The sequence below is a fragment of the Platalea leucorodia genome (genome assembly GCF_965183815.1).
Source record: "Platalea leucorodia genome assembly, chromosome: 12".
In the NCBI taxonomy this organism is placed as follows: Eukaryota; Metazoa; Chordata; class Aves; order Pelecaniformes; family Threskiornithidae; genus Platalea; species Platalea leucorodia.
This window is the reverse complement of record NC_138834.1, coordinates 13,518,027-13,538,235: the sequence shown is the minus strand read 5'-3', so window position 1 is coordinate 13,538,235 and position 20,209 is coordinate 13,518,027. Positions and strand designations below refer to the sequence as shown.

The 20,209-nt window shown below is 41.4% G+C and overlaps 1 protein-coding gene across 2 annotated transcripts in view; it reads left to right on the top strand.

Annotated features, from left to right (window-relative positions):
• Nucleotides 1–20,209, top strand: part of FBXW8 (F-box and WD repeat domain containing 8) — a 52,277-nt gene that overhangs the window by 21,755 nt on the left and 10,313 nt on the right. For both annotated transcript variants that reach the window (XM_082325377.1, XM_082325376.1), the window contains 3 exons: nt 3,000–3,157; nt 10,939–11,135; nt 12,650–12,859. In XM_082325377.1, the coding sequence (XP_082181503.1) occupies nt 3,000–3,157; nt 10,939–11,135; nt 12,650–12,859 (565 nt within the window). The remainder of the gene's footprint in view (nt 1–2,999; nt 3,158–10,938; nt 11,136–12,649; nt 12,860–20,209) is intronic.

The following is a 20,209-nucleotide window of genomic DNA, read 5'->3' as shown; positions in this document are numbered from 1 at the left end:
TGACCTGCTGTCGTGCTGCACTGGGAAGGATGTGAGTGGTGTTGCTGAGTGAGAAATGGGGGTAGGAGGGATACGGGAGGGATGGGGGCAGAGATGCCTTACTGCCCTCCTCCTTCCTCGTTCTGATGGACATAAAGCACTTGTCCTGTCTTGCCGTGCACTGGTGGGATTTCTGAACAGACACATGTGAAGGTAGGGTTTGGTGGGTGCTTGCAGGGTTCTCCTGGCACATGTAGTGCTCCCCGTTCTCTGTCGTGACAGAACTGGAATGAGCACTATGGCCGGGATCCTCTTAGGGATTGTTCCATACTATCTGTCTGAACCCACGAGAGCGTACCTGAGGTACACGTAACAAGCTCTCATGTACAACAGGTCCTTGCTAGGGGTGGGAGAGCAGCATGGCTTCATGATACAGAAGTGAAAGCTCTTCAGCATGTACTTATCTGTCACTGGAGAGGAAGGGGGTGAGGATGAGGAGGCTGCAGGGTGGTCTGGTGCAGAGCCTACCAAGCAGAGACAGCTCGTGCATTTAACAAGTCCCAGCACAAACACATTAGAATTTGAGTCAAGTTTATTTCAAGCTGATAGTCAGAAACGTTTGGTGGTTCTGTTCCAGTTTGAGCTTAGCTGTAGAGGTGGTTCAGGTTCTTCCTCAAGAACAAAGAGTGGTTCAAACTAAATTTTGACTTGGTTGAATTCTCAGAAAAAAATTAAAGCACTTATTGTGGTACTGTGATGTTGGATCTTTAATTCCAAGATTGCAGTCCATGTTTATTTTTTATGGATGGTAGCGTGTCTTTTGCGTTGTATGCTACGTAGAAAAACCAGAAGCAGCGCGCTCAGAGAATTAGCCAGCCCTGTGTCTCTTTATTCCTGTCATTCTGTTCTCTTCATCTACTAGTCTTTCCTTTTACATTCCTAGACTGGACTATGTGAGAGCGAGTATGTATATGCACTAGGAGGTGATGCTGTTCTTCCTTGCTTATTTGGGGATGAAAATTAATATTCTGTCATGTAGTTCTATCCATTCTGCTAGTATTTTATGTCTCCCTTGAAATGCACTTTTCAGGGTTACATAGTGACAAGAGAATTTTGGCTTCCCCCTTGAGAATAATCTGCTACTCTTTGCAGTTAGGAGAAGTTTGAAAACGTGTCCCCAACCAGCACAGGCATAAAGGGAAATGAAAAGCAGCTCAAAATTAAAACGCTTCCAAAATGTTATGTGTGTGTCTTGTTGAATGGGACTGCAACAGATCTGTGGAATTAGCTGTCCCATTGTGTTTTATATCCAAATTTTAAAATGTATCTGAAATGAGCACTTCTCAGTTTTGTAAACGGAAGATGTTTGTTGTGGGCTACTCTGGACTGCTTGCTTGGTCCAACATGAAACGTTTAGCTTTGCTTTGGGGAAGTTTCTTTCTTGATCCATTCTTTTCCAATTTACAGCAGCGCTATTTAAAATGAAAGCAAGATTCACAGAGGGATTTGGGCCTTGTTTGTAGAAGGAGGAAAAGGAAGAAGTGCTATCCCACCCTATTCTCTTATTATCTTCTGTCTTCCCGTGTAAAGCGCTGAAGAGGGAGCCAGGTGACGAGGACACAGTTTTCCTCTCTTCCCGATTCAGTGCAGAGAATTAATGTGCATCTCTTTCTGCTTAACAGATTTCACCATCCCCTCAGGCACTTTAATTAGTTGTATAAAGCGGAGCATTTTCACTCAGAGATATTGGAAGTAATCTGCTCCAGAGTACCTGTAGTCCCGTTGCATGGTTCTCCCCAAAGACCCGGGTAACCTGAGTTGAAGTCTGACATCTTCTAAACCTTTATTAAGCACCTCTCTTCACCTCCTTTGTAAATAACTGTTTTCTTATTTTCCTCATAAACATACACAGCCAGATTTCTAACCGGTAGACCTTTGAGGCTTTTGAGAATGATTCTTTTGAAATATTTTTCCCCCAAAATCAGGATATAACAACAAAGCTGACGGAGCAGGAAACACCCTTCATTTTCCAACAGAATCCAAGTCTTGGATATGGCAGAGAAAGACATCCGAGACTGTTTAACAGTGTTAATTGTCACAGTTCTGTCAAAACTTACCTTAAATAATCGTTGAACAGTTCCAAGTAACTGTTGAACTGTGTTCTTTGACCAGTCATAGAGGGAGCTTCTCCTCTACTTTGCCTGCAGTGTTCTTTTTCTTTAATAGCATGTTGTGTTCCACAGCACAGATGGCACAGAGCAGCGTCTGCGTTGCTCGCTGTGTTACAACCTTCCTTCATTCAGATATATTCAGTATCCTCTGAGAAGTTTAGTTCTATTTTTTTATTTTCTCATTGGCAAACTATAGTTTGATGTTAAACCATGGTTTTTCTGATGTTTCAGCGAGAGAGCCTTCTGCAAAGAAGGCAGCACTGCCTTAATTCTGAAGACAGCGCTTAGTTGTACTAATAATTAGTCTTCAGAGATGTAGGCAAATCTGATCAGTTGATGAGGCATTAAGAAGTTTCTATAAAGAGCAGTGAGCTGGATGGGTGTACGCGCACGCATGCTTGTAGGTATGTACGTAATGCTCTGATTAAACAGCCTTTCCTTGGCACAACCACAGTCACAAATTTTTAAAGACCAAAAGGAAACAGTTTGAAGTTTTGCCATGCTGTAATTGAGATTCGTTACTGATTACCTTTTTTCCCTTGAGCTCGGGCCTCCTTGCATTCTATATGTAAAGCTAATATCAATACTTGGTAACCTGTGGTAGCTCGGTCATGTCGTTCTTGTAGCTCCAGTATACCTGTCTGTCTTAGACTTGATGCTGCATTCGGTAAATGGGAATAAAACAAGCAAAGTTGATGGGCTTGTACACAGAGTGTGTAAACGGGAGGAGAATCAGTCTAGGAGCTGTAAAAGGCATTGGGCTTTAAGACGCTTCTTGTTTCTTCCTCCCTTCTCCTGCAGCTACCTCTTTTCAGCTGTTTTGGGATGAATAATAGCCTTCTTTTCCAGATATACGTCAGGAGAAGTGAGGTTGTGGGACACTCGCACCTGGGACTACACAGCCCCCATCCTGGAACCAGTGCATGGTCCTGGTGATGCTGGACCTCAGCCACATGTCTCCTTTGTGAGGATAAACAGCTCTCTGGCTGTGGCAGCTTACGAGGACGGTAAGTAACCACAACTCTCCTCCCTATTTAAAAAAAAAAAAAAAAAAAAAGGCTTTACAAAAATGAAGCAGCTGTGCTCAGCTTTTTGTGTGTCTGTAATCCTGTATATACACACACACGCACACACTTGCTTTTATGTGAGAAAGTTGGCCAATAACCCTAAATGCATTAGGAGGCATTGGAACATAGCACCCATTAAAACTGATGTTTAATTCCTACTGGAACTGCTACACAAAGCTTGAGTGCCAGGCTGTAGTCCAGCCAAACTATCTTAAGCAAATAACTTGTTTTGCTATAAAAATATTAAATATTCTTCCACCAGCCTTCTCTTCTGTCCAAAACTCCCTTGGGGTGCTGTGAGGCTTTGTTATGGGAATACTGGTGAACTTGCATGTCTGATTAATCTGCGTCCTCTCTTGCTCTTGGCATGGCGTATGGATGCACGTTTTCTTAACTGAAGTATCGGTTTGCAATGGTGGGTTATTATATACTTTGATGTAGAGAAATAAAACCTGTGACCTAGTATTTAATGAAACCATAATAAAATCCTGGTTATATGCATTGTTTTAAATATACTTAGATGTCTTTATAATGGGCTACGAGAGCCAGAGACCAACTGTACTTCTACTGGACGTGGGAACAGCAATTTAAAAAAGTCAGGTTTGGACAGTGCTAGCCAGTTGGGATCCTAGGCTGAGTTGCTCGGGCAGATCTCAACTGGCATCATCTTTCTTTAAAATGTATGATTTGAAAACCTCTCCTCAGGTGTGAATAAAGAGTATTTTTAAAGTTAGGGAGCTTTGTACGCATATTATCTTTGATCCTGGCGTTTCTGCATGTGAAAACAAAACCAAAGATGGGTAATCCAAACAAAATCTCTAATCCATGTATTTTATTTTAGAAGTAAATTAAATGTTTTATATGTGAAAATAACGGTTTTAAAATTATGAACATCCTTAGCTGTTTTTCTAGCACGGATCGTGCTAGAACGGTTTTCTGTGGCTAAAAATTGTTGATAGGCAACGTTTTCTGACAACAGCAAGTCTGGTATTACAGAATAGTCATTAATATTACTTACTCGAGTCATAGGAAATTATAACACAGCGTAGTTTTAAGTGTTGGCTCTCTGTCCAGCGTGCCAAGCGATGACTAGCAGAGGGTCTTTTGTTTGTTTTCTAGTCTCCCACTGACTAATCTAATGATTTGTCTAGGTTGTTTTTTTTTTTTCTGTCATATTCCTTGTCGTCAGTCCTGTGTGTGCTGTGACTAAACTAGTTTGCATAAAGCTCGGCGTCTTTTATTCTTTTGGGTAGAAATTTTAATGGGCTCTGTGATGTGGCAGCTACTCTGATTTGAGAAGCCTGGTCAGAATAGATTAGTTTCTATGTGAACAGGGAATTATAAAGACTGTTTTTAGAAATGTTTACTAACTGGAATCTGAAAGTGTATATTTACAGTTTGGTGGAGAGAATTATTTTAAACTTGGGGAGGGGGAGGACGACTTTGAAGATAATGTGTTTGATTGTTCTTTGTTGTACTTTTCCAGCTCCCTTTTCTCTTTGTTTGTAAGTTTGACTAACACAGAGAAACCATCTGCTAGTGTTGGAGGTGGTGCTGTCAGGCAAAGAGTCTAGACTTCTCTGTCGAATCCCTGGCTAGCAGACTCGTTCAGATAACATCAGTTTCTCCCAGTTCAACAGAGCTCACGCAGCGATGTCCTTGGCATCCGATCACAGGGAAGAACTAACAGGCAGATTCTGCTCACGCCGTGCCTGCCTTACAGCGCTGTTTTGCTGGTTCGGTAGTAGCAAACGCTTCCCGAGGCATGTGAAATATAGCAAGGAAAAAGATTTGTCTTACCGGGATGCCTGCATCCAAAGTGAATTGTAACTCCATGATGGCACTAAAGAAAAATTGGATTGTGACTTCTGGTGAATGTTTCTGACGGCGTCAGCCTCTGAGAAACAAGCTGCGAAGAGAAGTAAATGAGAGAAAAATGTATGGAGAGAAAATGAAGTTCCCTCCACCCATGCCAGTGCTCAGTGGGGGCACTGTATGTACACCTGGGGCAACGGGACTTGGCAACTTGATCCACAGTTGTGATTTTTGAATTCCAACCCACTGGCCTCATATTTCTTCTGCCTTGTTTCCTATTGTCAGCACTGGCAGTCCTCCAGTTTGATTTTACCACTAATTGTGTTGCACGTTACCGAATTGAAATGAATCAAATCAAAATGCTTTTCCTGGAGCATTAGATAAAGCAGGCGAGGGTTCTGGGTAATGAGCAGATGCTGCTAATGCAGGGACAGTAGAGGCCTTGCCAGGACTCCATCTGCTCCATGCTTGCCTGACTTTGGCCGTGAGCCACAGCTTTTGGGAAACAGCAGTCTACTTTAGCCGTCACCCTCCCCCCTGCCCTCCGGAGTCTCGTAGTTTGACTTGAAAACAATGTGCTGCAACAAGAGAACGTACTTCTTTTTAAATGCTGTGCTTCAGACTCGTGTACGCATGGCGGGGAGACGCCACGCTGCTCCCGTTCGTGGTGGTGCTTTGAGACCCGTTGGCAGGAGTTAGTGGTACTTCACAAGTTGCGAAGTAGCAATGTGGAGCAAAGGAAGGTGGTTTCTGCAGGGATCAGAAGTGCTCTTGCTTGTTGGCAGGCTCCAGGAAGGGAATTTTGGCAGCGCTGCTTTCTGGGCCTGGAAATCTGCTGTCTTGTCCATTCTGATGCCCTTAAAGCCGCTTGCGGGTGTTGTCCCTTCTGTACCCTCTTTGCAAAGACAGAAATGGAGTAATGTGTTTGGAGTCTTCCCCTCGGTGCCAGGACATTCTGTAAGACAGCAAGAGCAGGGAAACTGGCTGGCTCGAATAAAGGAAAAAGTTTTTTTTGAAGAAAACCGCATGTAGCGTGTTTATTCCCGTCAGATGCGTACAGGTGGCTGTGGATGCAAAACTCTTGGTTTGGGTAAATGGTGTGTGATTACACATCATGGTCAGGAAAATCTGCCTCTTGAGTGCCCAAGTTGGGAACGAAATAGTTTCTCATCTCTGCCTTTCCTGAGGGGACTGTACAGGGATGGTGGCATTTGGAAATCTCTGTAAGAGCAGCGGCAGAGATAAAACCTGGCAACATTTGGTGGAAACTGATGTAGTAATGGTAACGTAAAGGCACCACTCTTATGACTGAGGTCTAATCTCTTGCTCTTTAGTACAGTAAGTAGCTTGCTGTACCCGCTGAAAGTTGAGAAATAGCATTGCTGTGAAAATAAAATGTAAAATTTTAGTTAATAAACACCAAGCATCGCCTAGGGTCAAGTTGGCGGTGTGTTGGTGGTCCCTCTGACTAGAAATGTTTTTGGGAGAAACTCAAAATTCAAGATAAGCAGCTTTGCAACTTCAGACTGGTGCTCTTTTCCACCTGTGTGTTTTGTTAACTGTCTGTACTTTATAGAAGTGTGATGTTATCTGAAAATTATAAGGAAATCCATTAATGTTCCCAGCTTAGAGGAAAAAATTACATGTAAGGAGTGTTTTCAAAACATGAAAAAGAATTTTATTTTGTTGAAATCAAGAAAGGAAGTAGCAAGACTGTGACCCACAAACAAGAAGAAAGTCATGTAGATGATGTGAATTAAGCAGCTTCTGGCCTTTCCAAGCAACTGTGTTTAGAAGCCGAAGTGAATGAGCATGAAGACCATGAGCATGTCCAGATTCCCTGCTCTAGCGTATACAAAATTCTGTCTTTGCTTTTTAGTTTTTGCAGATAGCGCACATGTAGATCGCTCTACATCTGTTCTAATGCTGACAGCAACTGCCAGCCCTGTCGTCTTAACGTGGAAGAGCTGATGTAATGGGTCGTTAGGATCTGAGCGTAGGATCTTCTGCACCGAACCCAGCCCTCCCTCCGCTTAGCCCAAGGGTCTGGTAGCAGGTAGCACTAGCGGGCAGCTGTCCTCCGCTGTGGCTAGCTCTTAGAAGGAGCTGTGACATGCCGTATTACGCTGGCGAACACAGCCAATATAGTATTTACAAATGTGATTTAATATTTTTTACCTCCGCTGCCTTTCCCTGTTACAGGATTAGAGTATTTTGTATGAAAACAGATTTTTTTTTTTTTTTTTTTTTTTTGTGGCAAAAGTGTTGCCTTTTATACCAGAGACACCTATGTGAAAAACAGATGTAAAACCAGCTGCTTTTGCAGGATGTCTTTTGTGCCTCCAGCTGCAAAGAGGGGAATATACTGGAGACAGGCACTGTTAATGGAGAACAGCTTCCAGCCATGCCACTCACCTTTGATATAGCAAGAGGTGTGTAGGACTGGCTGATGCTTACTGAAATTGGAGCACAGTCAGGATCAGCAGCGCACTGTGTAAGGCACAATAGACTCATAGTGAAATGTTTTATCCAAATACCTTCTAATCCAGAGTGAATTGCAATAAATGGACCTTTCATCAGGCCACATTTCGACAATAGGAGTTACAAACTGAAATTCTTTGTACAATCTGGGCCAAAGTGATAAACAAGAAGACTGGTACAGTGATTGTAATGTCAAGTGTCAGCCATTATACCATCTTCATCAGCTTCCTGCACTTAACTTGTTTCCTTGAGCCAAGATCAAATATAAGCAAGCTGTAAAGTCTAAATCGGTTTGAGGAGTTATTGTTAGAGTTCAATTGGAATAATCACAATTGTGGTGCAGATTTTAGCATGCTGTGAAAGTATTGCGTATCATTTTGATTTAATGACTTTCTAACACTTTTAAGATTACAGTATTCCACAAAAAAAATAAAAAAGACTCTGTATGCTTGCAACCTTAACTTCACCTTAGCAAAGATATTGCTTTGGAAATGAAGTACTGGTCACTGCTGGAGGCAGCAAGATAGACTGTGGCAAGCAGTGATCTCATCTGCACTGGTAAATCTTACGCCTAATTTTTTTTTTTATGTTGCCGTACTAATAACTTTAACTGTAATGGTGGCTTTTTTTTTTTGCTCTTACACAAACATGATTGACTGTTGCAAAGGCTCGCACTCTAATAAATACATTTTGCTGTCTCTGCAATGAAATACAGAATATTCTGAGTAGCACTTTTAGACCCAGTAATAGCTTTACCTATTGATAAATACAGTGGAGTGTTTGCTTTTTCTGTGTAAAACTTGATAATGTTTTGCAGCTGTCATGCATGAACGCATACACCTGTTTTGACAATAGTGCATTTCCAGAGAAGGTCCTTGCACGCAGTGATTGCAGCTTCGGACTGGTAGCAAGTAGCAGATGATGGAGGATGTACGTACAGAATCGGACACTCTTTTGGAGGAGGGGAGAAGCAAGGGCAACAAGTAGTCCTTTTGCAAGCAAATAATTGTTCATCCTAATGAAAGAAAAGAGTATTTCTCTTGCTCATTACGTTCCTTTTCAGCTCTCCTTTTTACTCCTTACGGTGTGCTGCTTCATTACACAGATGTTAACTGGTGACCTTACAAGTCACTTGTGTTTTGGATATTACCAGGGATGTTTTCACACCGTATTGTGCATCAGGTGTTGCACACACTGTATTTGCCTGATAAAATTTTTAGATGTTTTGAACAGATTTTTCCTATTGAACATCTGGTTAGGAAAAAAAAGTACCTGTCTCAAACTGATTATACTATTGCATGAGCCATTTTCGCTGTCTTCTCTTTTTGTGATGTTTATAATATATAATAAGAATAGTGGCTTTGTTGCCCAAATTTGGAGAGCAGAACTCTGAATTCTGGGTTTCCCAGTTTGGTCATGTGGTCAGAAGAGGGTTGTTTGACTTGAATATTTTTTTGTATTTTGCAGAACTTTCATACGATAATACACTCTGTTAAAAACGGTGAAATGCTCATCACGGAGATGTGTGAACAAAAGACTTCACTGAAAGCAAATCAGCTTCTTTTTCCCCTTCACAAAAGTGGTCTTTAATTGGGATAAATGTTCTGCAAAAAAAAAGTTGAAAATACTCCTGCCTGGAGGAGCTTGGCAGCAATATTCATCATCTGATGAAAAAGTCCGGTTCTAACATCCGTGATCTGATATCCCTACAGTCCTTTATCATTGATGTTTGTTTGTTTGTTTGCTTGTTTAAATCAGCCGTCCTCCACCCGTTCCCTTTGTTTTAGTTTGGAGCCGAGGACTCGCTGTGAAGGCACAAAAGTGCCACCGCTAAGCCTTCGCGTGGGGCGACCAGGCTGCAGAGGGAATTGTAGCCTGTGCTGTCCATTTGTATTTGTTAACTTGTTCTAAGCATAAATGTGTGTTGCAAGCTATCATTCTGTTTTTCAAAACCAGTTCAGCAGTTATTTACCTTTCAAGCAATTAACATAATTACCATTATGCTAAGAAGTAATTTTGGGAAGTTCTGCTCTGAGCCCTTATGACTCCATCGGGACAGTTTTAGTCGGGACTTATCTTTTTGATGGAAGCCTAATTGCAGTTTTGGCTTTGTGTAAACAAACAGAGGCAGCTAATTGTTTAGGCAAATAGCAGATTAATTTAAATATGCATCCCTAATAAAACAAAAATGGTCCCCATTATGGTACTCATTCCCATGGCGAGGAATATAAATATTCAGTGGGAGTGCCATTAGACAGGGATCTTAAGGATTATCTGCATTATTTCACATGGGTAGCACTTTCCAGATACCAAATAATCTTTACAAAAGCAAACATAAATCAATTTAAACTCATTTAGATAGCATTTCACTATGTGCAGTTTCATTACCACACTCTTGCTTCACCTCCTTTGGGAGATGGGAGGAGTGTTTGCAGACTGGCATTGGTGCCCGTCCACAGCTGTCTGTCAGAGCTTTTATGTCTCCTTTTGAAGGAATAGCTACCATTAATCATTTCATCATTAATGGCCATGCTCAAGTAGAAGGAAGGCTTCTCCAGCCGTGTCTATCACATCTGAAGATTGCTTCTCCGTTAATTCAGTGCAAAGGTGGCCCAGAAGTCTCCAATTCCGTCTGGCCCTTCTGTTCTGTAATACACTCCTGATTGCTTCAGGTTGCTCTCATTCAGATTATCGCTTTAATGTACCATGCTTTTAAATGGAGTATCGGTGATCTGTGCCAGGAAAAAATGCAATTGCATTGCTTTTTTGCGATTTTACTTTTGATCTGTGCCCCTGTGTTCTTTAGGGTTTGTATTCTTTAGTTTTCTGAAGGCATTGAACTCTTTTTTTGGGTTTTCTGTTTTTCCAGAGCATCAGGATTAGGAGCTGTGCTGCTGGTTGTAAACTGTTAAGCATGGTAAAAAAGTCCCTGGCCTGATCGGTGTGTGCAGAGCTTCAGATTTTGTACTTTAAAAACTTTGCTGTGTGCAGCAGAGTGACTTAAATTTGAGTGTCGTTTCTTCCTCCCTGTTTTTAGTGGTAATTGAGAGCAAGTATATAATAGAATAAAAATTTAGCTGTCTGTTTAAGTCTGATCTTCTCCAAATGTGGATAAGTGGGAGAATTCAAGCGGTCTTCCTCCAAGTAGGTAACAATGTTATCGAAAAGTAAAAAAAATTGGGAATTACTTAGAGAGCAACGAGCCTCTAATGCCAGAGCCCATAATTTTGGGAAGCTTCCTCTGAACCTGTGACGTGGTGCTATGCAGTGTCCTGCAGTTCTGGTTTCCCGCCCTACGCTCTCTTCTCTGTATGCTAACCTTTTCCGTTAGAACGCTTATAAGCTTACATCTTTAAACGATCTTTTAAAGTTTTGTTAAATTCGAAGGTAAAGCATAGTTGGTTTTTGGTTTTGTTTGTTTACAGGAACCGTTAGTGTGTGGAGCCTGATGTTCGGGCGGGAGCCGATCCATCGCTACCAGCACAATCAGAGGATACAGGCTTTAGCTCTTGGTTCAGAGGGTGCAACGGTAGCAACGGCGTCTGGCTTCGAGGTCAAAGTGGAAAGCCCTAATGACAGAGGATTCTGGCAAACTACAGAAACATTTGAAATCCAGAAATTGGTGAGTCTCCAGGCTACCCAGCTTCATTCCAGGAGCTGTTGATCCACTAATTATTTTTGGTACGGTTAAGAGGGATCTTATAAAAATCTTACAAGAGTGTTGCCTGAACTAGATAACAGCATTATCAGCTAGAGGCTGTGATTTTTGCAGCAGGTTAATGGACGAGCCTTTCATCGCTGAAGAGCAAGGGTGAAATGCTGGCTTAAGCTACAAGTGAAAATGAATGGAAGTCCATATGGTGCAGGAGGTTGGCTGGTTTTAATTATTTTTTTGTCAACATCAAACTAAGTTGGCTCATTTTGTAAATCAGTTTTCTCGCATAGAATTGGAGCTAAAACTCAAGGTCTCATTCCAGATCAACACTATCTGATTAATTCTGAGGCAGGATATTGCAGACGAGCTAATAGTATCACTCGTGAAGCTGTAACTAGTTGTGCAGCTTCTTTAGGTTGCACCTTCTGTCACTGAAGTTTTGAGACTATTTTAATTAAAAATCAAAAGCTGTCCCATTCTCTGAAGTTTTATTATGTCTCAGAGTATCAACAGTTTTTTGAAAGGGGAAGGAAGTGCATAGGAATAAATTGAGTCTTGCAGCTATTGCAAGAAGCTACTGTGCAGCTAGTGGGTATGAAGTTGTGATTTTAACCACTCCTGTTTAACCCCCTCTTTCAAAGCTAAGTCAGTCTCACAATACTTAAAACGTTTGGGGGTTTTGTTTATTTTTAAGAGGTTTCCCAATGAAACTGTTAACGTGCCACCACCCGCTCCATTGTAGTTGGATCCATTTTACTCCTGCATCTTGCTTGCTGTGAATGTCAGTTTGCCACATGTGAAAGGCAGACGCTCAGGACACCGCGCTCCCTTCTAAGGTTGGGTTAGAAATGCTGTTAAGGAGTTTAAACCCTTTCCGTGGTGAGACTTCTCAGCGATGTCTTAACCATTTACTGAAATGGGAAGAGCGATGTCATTCTGGTCTTGTGACAGAAGATGGGGGAGCTGATACTTGGGCTGTCCTGGAGTCTTTTGATGACTTTTCTCGATGACTTTTCTGTTGATTTAGGGTATGCAGACATGATTTCAGGGGGAGCAACAACTGTTCCATGTTAGTTGCATGAATGTGGTGCCTCTTTTGGAGCACTGTATTCACATTCTAGCCACGATATTTGCTTTGTGTGCTTTAACCTTATGGCTTTCTGTCCTTCATCTGAACGAGTCCAGTAAGTCTTGCTCCTTTCTTTGATGTGACATTTTGGTGTGTTCTGTTGTAATGTGTTCTGATTAGTTTTTTAAATGAGCTCATTCTAAAGACTGTGAGCTAGATTTCATCGTAGGAGCTAAACTTGCAAAAGTTCAGAAATAAAATTGATGCTTGGTCTCTGTCTGAAATTAATCCGTAGTTGGATGATTCAAGATAGCGGATAACCACGTCAGTGGTTTGTTCAGTTTAGTGTGTAGCAGTAGTGATCTAAAAGAATTTTTGGCTGTAATAAAAATTAAAAGTCTACTCTTTTTAGGTGAACTTCCTTAATCTGGTTCCAGATGTTACGGGGAGTCCAGTGACAGTAGCAGCTGCAGAAGACATTGTCTATCTCCTGAAAGCAGAAGATCCTGGCAAAATCCTCCATTCTGTCTATGGTCAGCCTGTCACATGTCTCGATGTGTCTGCTCATGAAGCAGCCTTTGGGGTCAAAACCTTTGGCTGGTTATTGAATGAGCCCAACCAGGTATTTAAACTTTTTTTTTAATAAGATTTTTTAGACCTTCATAATTAACAAAGGAAAAAAGAGTTCGCGCTACTGGCCATTTCCTTCCCTGTTAGTCTGCTTTTGACAGTAGAGGGAAGACTTTTTTTTTAATGCAAAAATCTGATGCTTCTATTAGTTTTCTTCCAGTGGGCTGAAAAGGGGATTATTGTTCAGCTGACTGGGTTCACTGTAAATACTTTCTGCTCTCTGCTCCTCAGCGAGTCCCAGCTTATTCATCTGTAAGCTGCATCAGTGGTCCTCTAGGGGGAACTCGTCTCAAAAAAAAAAAAAAAACCCAAACAAACAAAAACCAAAACAACAACAAAAAAAAACCACTAAAAACCCCAATAAACAACCCCACCCCAAAAAGCCAAAACATCCCTCAGCCTTTCTGATGAGGGCCTCTTGAGCAGCGTGTCAAGCCCTGTACATGCAAAATGTGCAGTCTTAGGAGGGTGCTTCTTTTTTTTTTTTTTTGTGCACTTGAGTATTTGAACTAAGTTACTTCCAATTTGGTGAGAACGGTGTGACTGTTGTATTAAAGGAAGCTAAATCGTAATCATAAGTTTGAAGCCCCCTGTGACACAGCCTGCTTCTTTTATCAGCAGATCTTAGCAGTGGCAAGGCAGATCAAAACCAGACTGTTTTTGTAACCCTGCTGAAGTCTCATGGCTGACACATGCTTCTAATGCAGCTATTCTCAAACTTCTCTGCTTGCAGGAAGGGCTATTTTGGGCTTGCAGACCCAAATAGGTAGCATAAATAATTGTATTTTGCAGGGGGCTCAGAATCCTACCCGAGATCCTAGGTAGCTGGTGGCTCCTGGACACAGCCCCACTCCAGGGCAGGGACCAGGCTGTGGAAAGACCTGTTTCCAGATGCCTTGAGAAGAGTTTCTGTCCCTTTCCTGCATCTTGCTTAACTTTTCCATTCCTTAATGTCATTCCGTTTTTTTGTGGTTATACTTCAGGCATGGGATGGGCTATCAGCAAAGAGGGAAGGAGAGTGCTTCAGGCAGGTGGAGAAAGAAGCAGGAGGTGAGCAACCAGATGAAAGGAGCTGTGGTCTGTAGTGTACAAATGCAGCGTTTTCTTTGGCAAGTGACTAGAACAGGAAAGCTTTATTGAGGACTACCTCTGTGTTAGGAATAAATGTGTCCAGCTGCATCTAATTTCCCCTTAAAATTCACGTTCACTAGGGAAATGCTGAGGCCACCATAAATACCTCTAGGGTTGAGAGATGCTGCGAGGCCATGCTGTCTTTATTAATTCCTTTGCTGTCCTAATCCAATTCTTTTCCCTACAGAGGTGGGAGGTTAGAAGGTAAAATTGCCTCATTCAGGAGCATTACATCGGTGATCACCTTTGTGCCTCGTAAAGGAATAGAGAAATCTACTTAGGCCCCCGAGCGTCGCTCTGTAAAGCCGGACGTATTTCCTAATTTAGTTCTGAAGTATTTGGCATTTGATGGCAGATTGTATTAAGCAGTGCATCAGCGCGCATCCTAATCAGGGAGATGGGACTGAAGTCGTCCAGACGGCTGGGGTGTGTTTGACAAGGACGCTTGCTTGGCATTGCCGCACCAGCTGACATCACGCCGGAAATTAATTACTAATGTCTATTATGATAATTATTCGCCTCGCGCAGACGTGAAGGGACTTCACATTGGCTGATTACGCTGGTCACAAGTTGACAATCTGTCTTTAGCAGAGCTTTTGGTCTCGGAAACGTAATGATGAAGAATTCCAGCCCCATTTGCTGCTGGCTGTGTTGCTGTGGTGGGAAAGCTGTGTTTCTTCTCAGTTTGGGGTTTTCTTTGTTTTTCCTGAGGGATTTTTTTTTTTTTCTTTAGTGCTCACAATCCTGATGCTACTGCCTAGTCATCTGCTTCCTGATGAAAATATAGTTAGGGAAACCATCTTTTTCCCTCTCTCTTTTTTAATCCTTGTCTAATTTTAACCAAATTTGACAGCAGAGTAGAGATCTGAGGCATAAATTTTGTAGGAACTTTTATGTCAGAGAGGAGAAAAATATAAAATCTGTGGCATAGACTTGCCTACTGTTAGATGACAGGTATCCGTGCAGAAGAGATGGGAGAATATAAATGCTTCATCTGTGAGAAGTTCGACTTCATTAAGCATCAGACAACCCAAGTATGATGCTGTTTCTTGAAAATTTGTCTGTTTAGTGCTCCTGGAGCTCTTTGTTCTATGTTAAGCTAAGAGAAACGTATTTAGTAACGGTTATTTCAGCTGTATTAACTCAACGTGGAATGTAGTATTTCAAGAATTTGGAATTTAAGGAAAATAGTAAGATCTGTGTTCCCATCTAGGCTCATACGTGGCTAATAACATAGACCAGATAATGAACCAAAGGGAAAACCCTGACCCTGGCTTTCCCGTTCAACCTGAAGTGGTGCTCATGACATCCAGTGGACATGCCTTGAAGGATGGTGTCTAGCGAATAACATATTACCTTGTGTCATGTAGTTTGGAGACCCGTGATCTCGACACTGCAGCAACGTGACAAAGTCTTGGCATTCACCTGTTTGAATTTTGGGTTTGAGCATTGTATATCAAATTAAAACCACAGACTTAAAGTGGAGCTGGCTTTGGTCCTTTCCATGTCAGGATATAAACCTCTTAAACAGGTAGCACTACAACTGCCAGGATTAACATCATCTGATTTCTGATGCAGTTATCTCGCTGATTGTAGGATCTGACTGAAGCTTTTCTCATAGTTGATGTATTTATAAGCTTCCCTGAATGGACCGTCTGCTGTTCAAGTTAGTCTGGTCTCGTACTGTAGCTTCAGGTGAGCTCTCTCCTGCTTGTGGATTATTTCTATGAAATTTGTAGGTGCTTTATTCTCTTGGGTGGGGGGACACACACACCAAACCCAACTTTCTCCTGTATTAAAAATTTAGTTGAAATTTTTTAACGTATTCAACAGTTCTTGGTGATGGAAGGTAATCAACGTGGGAGGATTTTGGGGTTTTTTTCCATCAAAGAAACTTCATATCGCATGAAAGAGAATTTTATTTTAAACTCATGCAGCTGAAGAACTCTTTTCATGTTACATGCGTTATAAGGCAGGGTTCAGAGTATGTCTGTGGTTTTGGTTGCTTTGTGCGCAAACTTGACCTTATTTCAGAACAGATAGAGAGGAGTGAAGGGAGGACAGTAATGATTTTAGAGCCTCCAACTTAGAAACAGAAGGCTAGATATGTTGAGATCAGATGTCTTGGGAGTTGTTTGTTCTGCTGTCGCTTTTTCATCTGTTTTGAGCTGGTGATTGGCTTGTACTTGATGAACGGCGTTCAACATCACCTGTCTCTTCTCAGCAGCGATTGAAATACTGCCTAGTTTTGCTCCTGTATTTAATGTTGCCACAGAGTTCTTCAACTGCTTGCTAATGTGAGTGTATTCAGTAGAATTAACCACTCTGAAATGGATGTTATGAACTAAATAGTAAGTGAAAAGCAAATTTTAAATAATCCTTTAAATTGAATTTCATACTCTACAGTCTCTTTTGGATGATGTATTTAGGTCATAGCTGCTTTATATAAGCCATTACATCTTTCTTGCACCTCATTTTAACTAAAATCCTCCTCTTTGTTAACTGGTGAGCTTGCATTGTTTTTTCTGGTGTTGTAATGTATCCCGTTCTCGTGGAGTTCCAAAGACTTCAAATATTTTTTTATCTTGATTTTTTTCTTGTTTAAAAAATGTGGGTTTTTTTCAGTTTTGTTGACCACTGTGGCCCTTGTAAATAGTCCAGTTTTCAATAAATTGATCTTTATGAACTCTTGTTTTCATACCAGTAGAAGGGCAGGTCTTACTGGTGACTGAATTTGAACATATGGGACTTGCCGAAACATTTCTCTTTGGGGAGCTGTAGGACTGTAGAGTGTTAGCAGATCTTTGAAGGTGAAAAGTGTTTTAAATACCTTTTTCTTTATAAACTCTTTGGTACCATGTAAGCGAGACAGAACTTTTTCCAAGGATCTGAACTGTGTCACTTTTTGTGAGTCAGGCACTGCAAGAAACACAGTCCAGCAGAGAGACTAGAAGTTTCCCTTGCTTAAATTTTGCATGACATATTGATTAACCCCTCTCTTGCTGAAAAGTAACAATCATCCATCTTGTTTTTTCTGTGTTTGTAAATGACCAGAAATAATTTTGCAAGTTAAAAAAAAATATTAAAAAGTCCCTTTTGTCTTGGCTGATGTTAATGACATTCTGTAGTGGTTTTGTTTTGGGTTTTTTTCCCTATTTGTACATTGATGTGAATACCTCGAAATTGGCACAGCTGCTTAGGTAAGCATCTCAGGTATTGAAGATACAGCTGCTAGGATGTGCCATGAGTATTCAAGGTGGTAATCTATGAAACCAAGAGAGTTCATTCAGTTTTGAAGAATTACCTTGCCTTCCTTTTCCTGTCCTATCCTTAGGTTAGGGAAAATGTGTTTCTGGGCTAGGGCTTGTTTTTTAGCGAGTAGGTAGTTCAGTGGGTAAACATAATATCCTTTCATCTCTGGGTACCTGAACTCTTACATCAGTCTTCAGCCACCAGTCAAATGAGTCTAGTGACCTCATTCCAGGTCCTAGCAGACATCTGTCCACATCACAAACCCATCAAGGCTGGCAGAGCCCCGGCCGCTGGCAGCCCGGGCTCGGGCAGTGTCCAGTGCTGGAACAGCAAGGGTTGCAGGTGCGTTGGCAGAATCACGATACCGAAGCTTGCGCGCTGCCTGCCTGCACAATACTTGGCTCTACTTCTTGCTACCAGCTTGCAGTCTTACTTTTTAACTCCAGTCAGATGAAAACTTAAAAGGAAAAACCAAACTACGCTTGTCTTTAGCTTTAGTGTAACTTTTATGGCAGGTGTAGATGTTTGGAGGACCGGGTAGTGTGTATGGCTGGCTTTTTTTTGCTGCTGGATTTGCTGTAAGCTGATTAGACTCTGTTATTTTCTGCAGTCCTCTGTGTGGGTCTTTAAGCATTGCTTGAGGCTGCCTGGTACAGCTGAGCGCATGCGAAATAAAAGAGTTCTCGTTTGCCAACATAAAGTCACCTTTAGGATGGCATGAAAGTCAATTTTCCACATGCTCAGAGAAACGGTTGTGTTACCGGCTTTACACAATGACTTATATCTGGCAAGAGCTTGCAAAATAGTCTCTCTGGCTGATTGTCAAAAATTACATCATATTGGAGTAAACTGCTTTTAAATCAAACATCCATTATTCATGTATATTAACTGCTTTTTAAATTTTTTTTTTTTTTTTTTTTACTGGCTGTTTTGTGTATGATTTACTCTTTTTCTTTCTCTCTGATTGTCTGTCTGTCTCCCTCAGCTGCTCCTTTTAAATCTTAGCTCATCTTTCAATTTATGGAGCCAGAACACTTACCTCTGTGTACAAGTATCAATATGCTGACCTTGCATTTGTTAATAGTCAAATTTGTTGTTGTTGTTGTTGCAGTGTTATGTGCCATATTTACAGTAGGCAACTCAATACATTTGCACGGGGAAACTGTGCCCCTGAGGCTTGTAAACTTTGAAAATATTCTTTTTCCACATCCCTTTAGAAATAAAATTCAAACTTGCAGCAGCGTGTACCATATGTTGTACTTAATTTGATGACTTCTGCAGCAAATGCATATGAAATAGCCTTGTCGCTTTTGTAGATACCCTTTGAATTGAATGGATTTGACCTTAGCAAAAACCAGATCCCTTTTTTGTTCATGATGGACTTGAAATTTCACGACCCTTTCTTTCGTTGGCAATATTTGTGTGTATTCAGGCAGTGTTTTTTCTGGTTGGCAGAGGGATGGGCAGAAGGAAAGGAGGAGAAACATAATCTGAAAATAAATGCAAATTCTGTTCCCAATCTTGCTGCTTGTTCCTCTGCCTCTTTGAGCAACTCAGTTGTTTGGGTTTTGTTTGTGGTTTTTTTTTTTTTTTTTTTTTTTTTTATTTTGATCCTCTGTCTCTAAAATAACAGGTAGAAACCTCTATCCTAGACGGTTCTTTCTGAGAAAGTGGTTCTTTAATGTATCCTGTGTGTTACTTAGTAAGGAAAAGGATGTAGGGTTTGAATGTGGTTTTACAGTATACTTTTTGCTGATATTTATGATACTCCATTCAATACTTCATCTAAACAAGAACTAAATATATACGGAGTGCTTCGCCCAATTCTGAGAGACAGCTCAGTTTTCACTCGCCGTGCGATGTGGTAACTTCTGACAAGAAGCAGAAATGCGATTGCAGAGGGAAACTAGCTATTTCACAAAGCAGTTGTCGGCTGGCTTTCGGCCAGGACAGTGGGTTGAACACCCCTGCTCTTGTTGAAAGTACCACAGGCTCTTTGATAACAAGTGCTTGGGGATTTGTTGTTTTAATGTTCCATCCAAAAAAGACATCTCCAACAACACAGGATCCCCAAACACCTGCTGGGGTATTGGACGTGCATGGAAGAGTTCCATCAACAGCATTTCCTTCAATTCCTTGGTTTTTCTTGGAAGTATCTCAACCAGAGTACATCGACCACGCTTGACCTCACTTAGCTGCAAGATGTAACAAAGCTCACAGCTTAGCTATTCTGGCTACAGAGACTTTAATTCTTTGTGAATTAACTTCATCTTCTTTCCTGAGTTCTTGGACAGCATTAAAAGAGACTTCCCCGTACCCACTGCTCTGCCGTTCCATGAAGTACAGTAACTTTTTCCTTTCTTCCTTTGCCTGGTCTCATGAATTTGCCAGCTTCTCGGTGCATCTATCTGGGAACAGTGGCCACAGGTTGAGACTTGCCCAACTCGCCCAGTAAAGAGGGAAATTAGTCTAATGCACTGCCTTAACAAAAGAGAGAGTATGAGCATGAATAATTAATACCGCTAGTCTGTGGCAATCGGATAAAATGAAGTCCCATTTGCTCAGCCTTATTAAAAGAGAGAGAGAGAGAGGGAGAGATGGTAAAGGTCGTTAAGGGACTTGTAACATGGAAAGAATCGCCTCTGAGATGGATAATGTGTTTTCTAATCTCTGTGGTCTTTAACTAAACATAATGGTAAAGGTACTCTGGCTATTTCTGGCTTGTTGAATTATTAAGCATTCTGGGAGATTGCTTGGCTCTTATCCAATAACTCAGACTTTTTCATTTGAACGATGTTAATAGGTAACGCTTTTTATTTTGTGCGTTCATCCTGATACATCTGCACAGAGTATTTAATGCTTTTCCTCCCTTGTGTCCCCCAGGTCCCACTGGGGGAAGGGATGCTCGTTAGCGTGTTATCCCAGGGTACTTCATTTCACACCCAAATGCTCTTGGTTC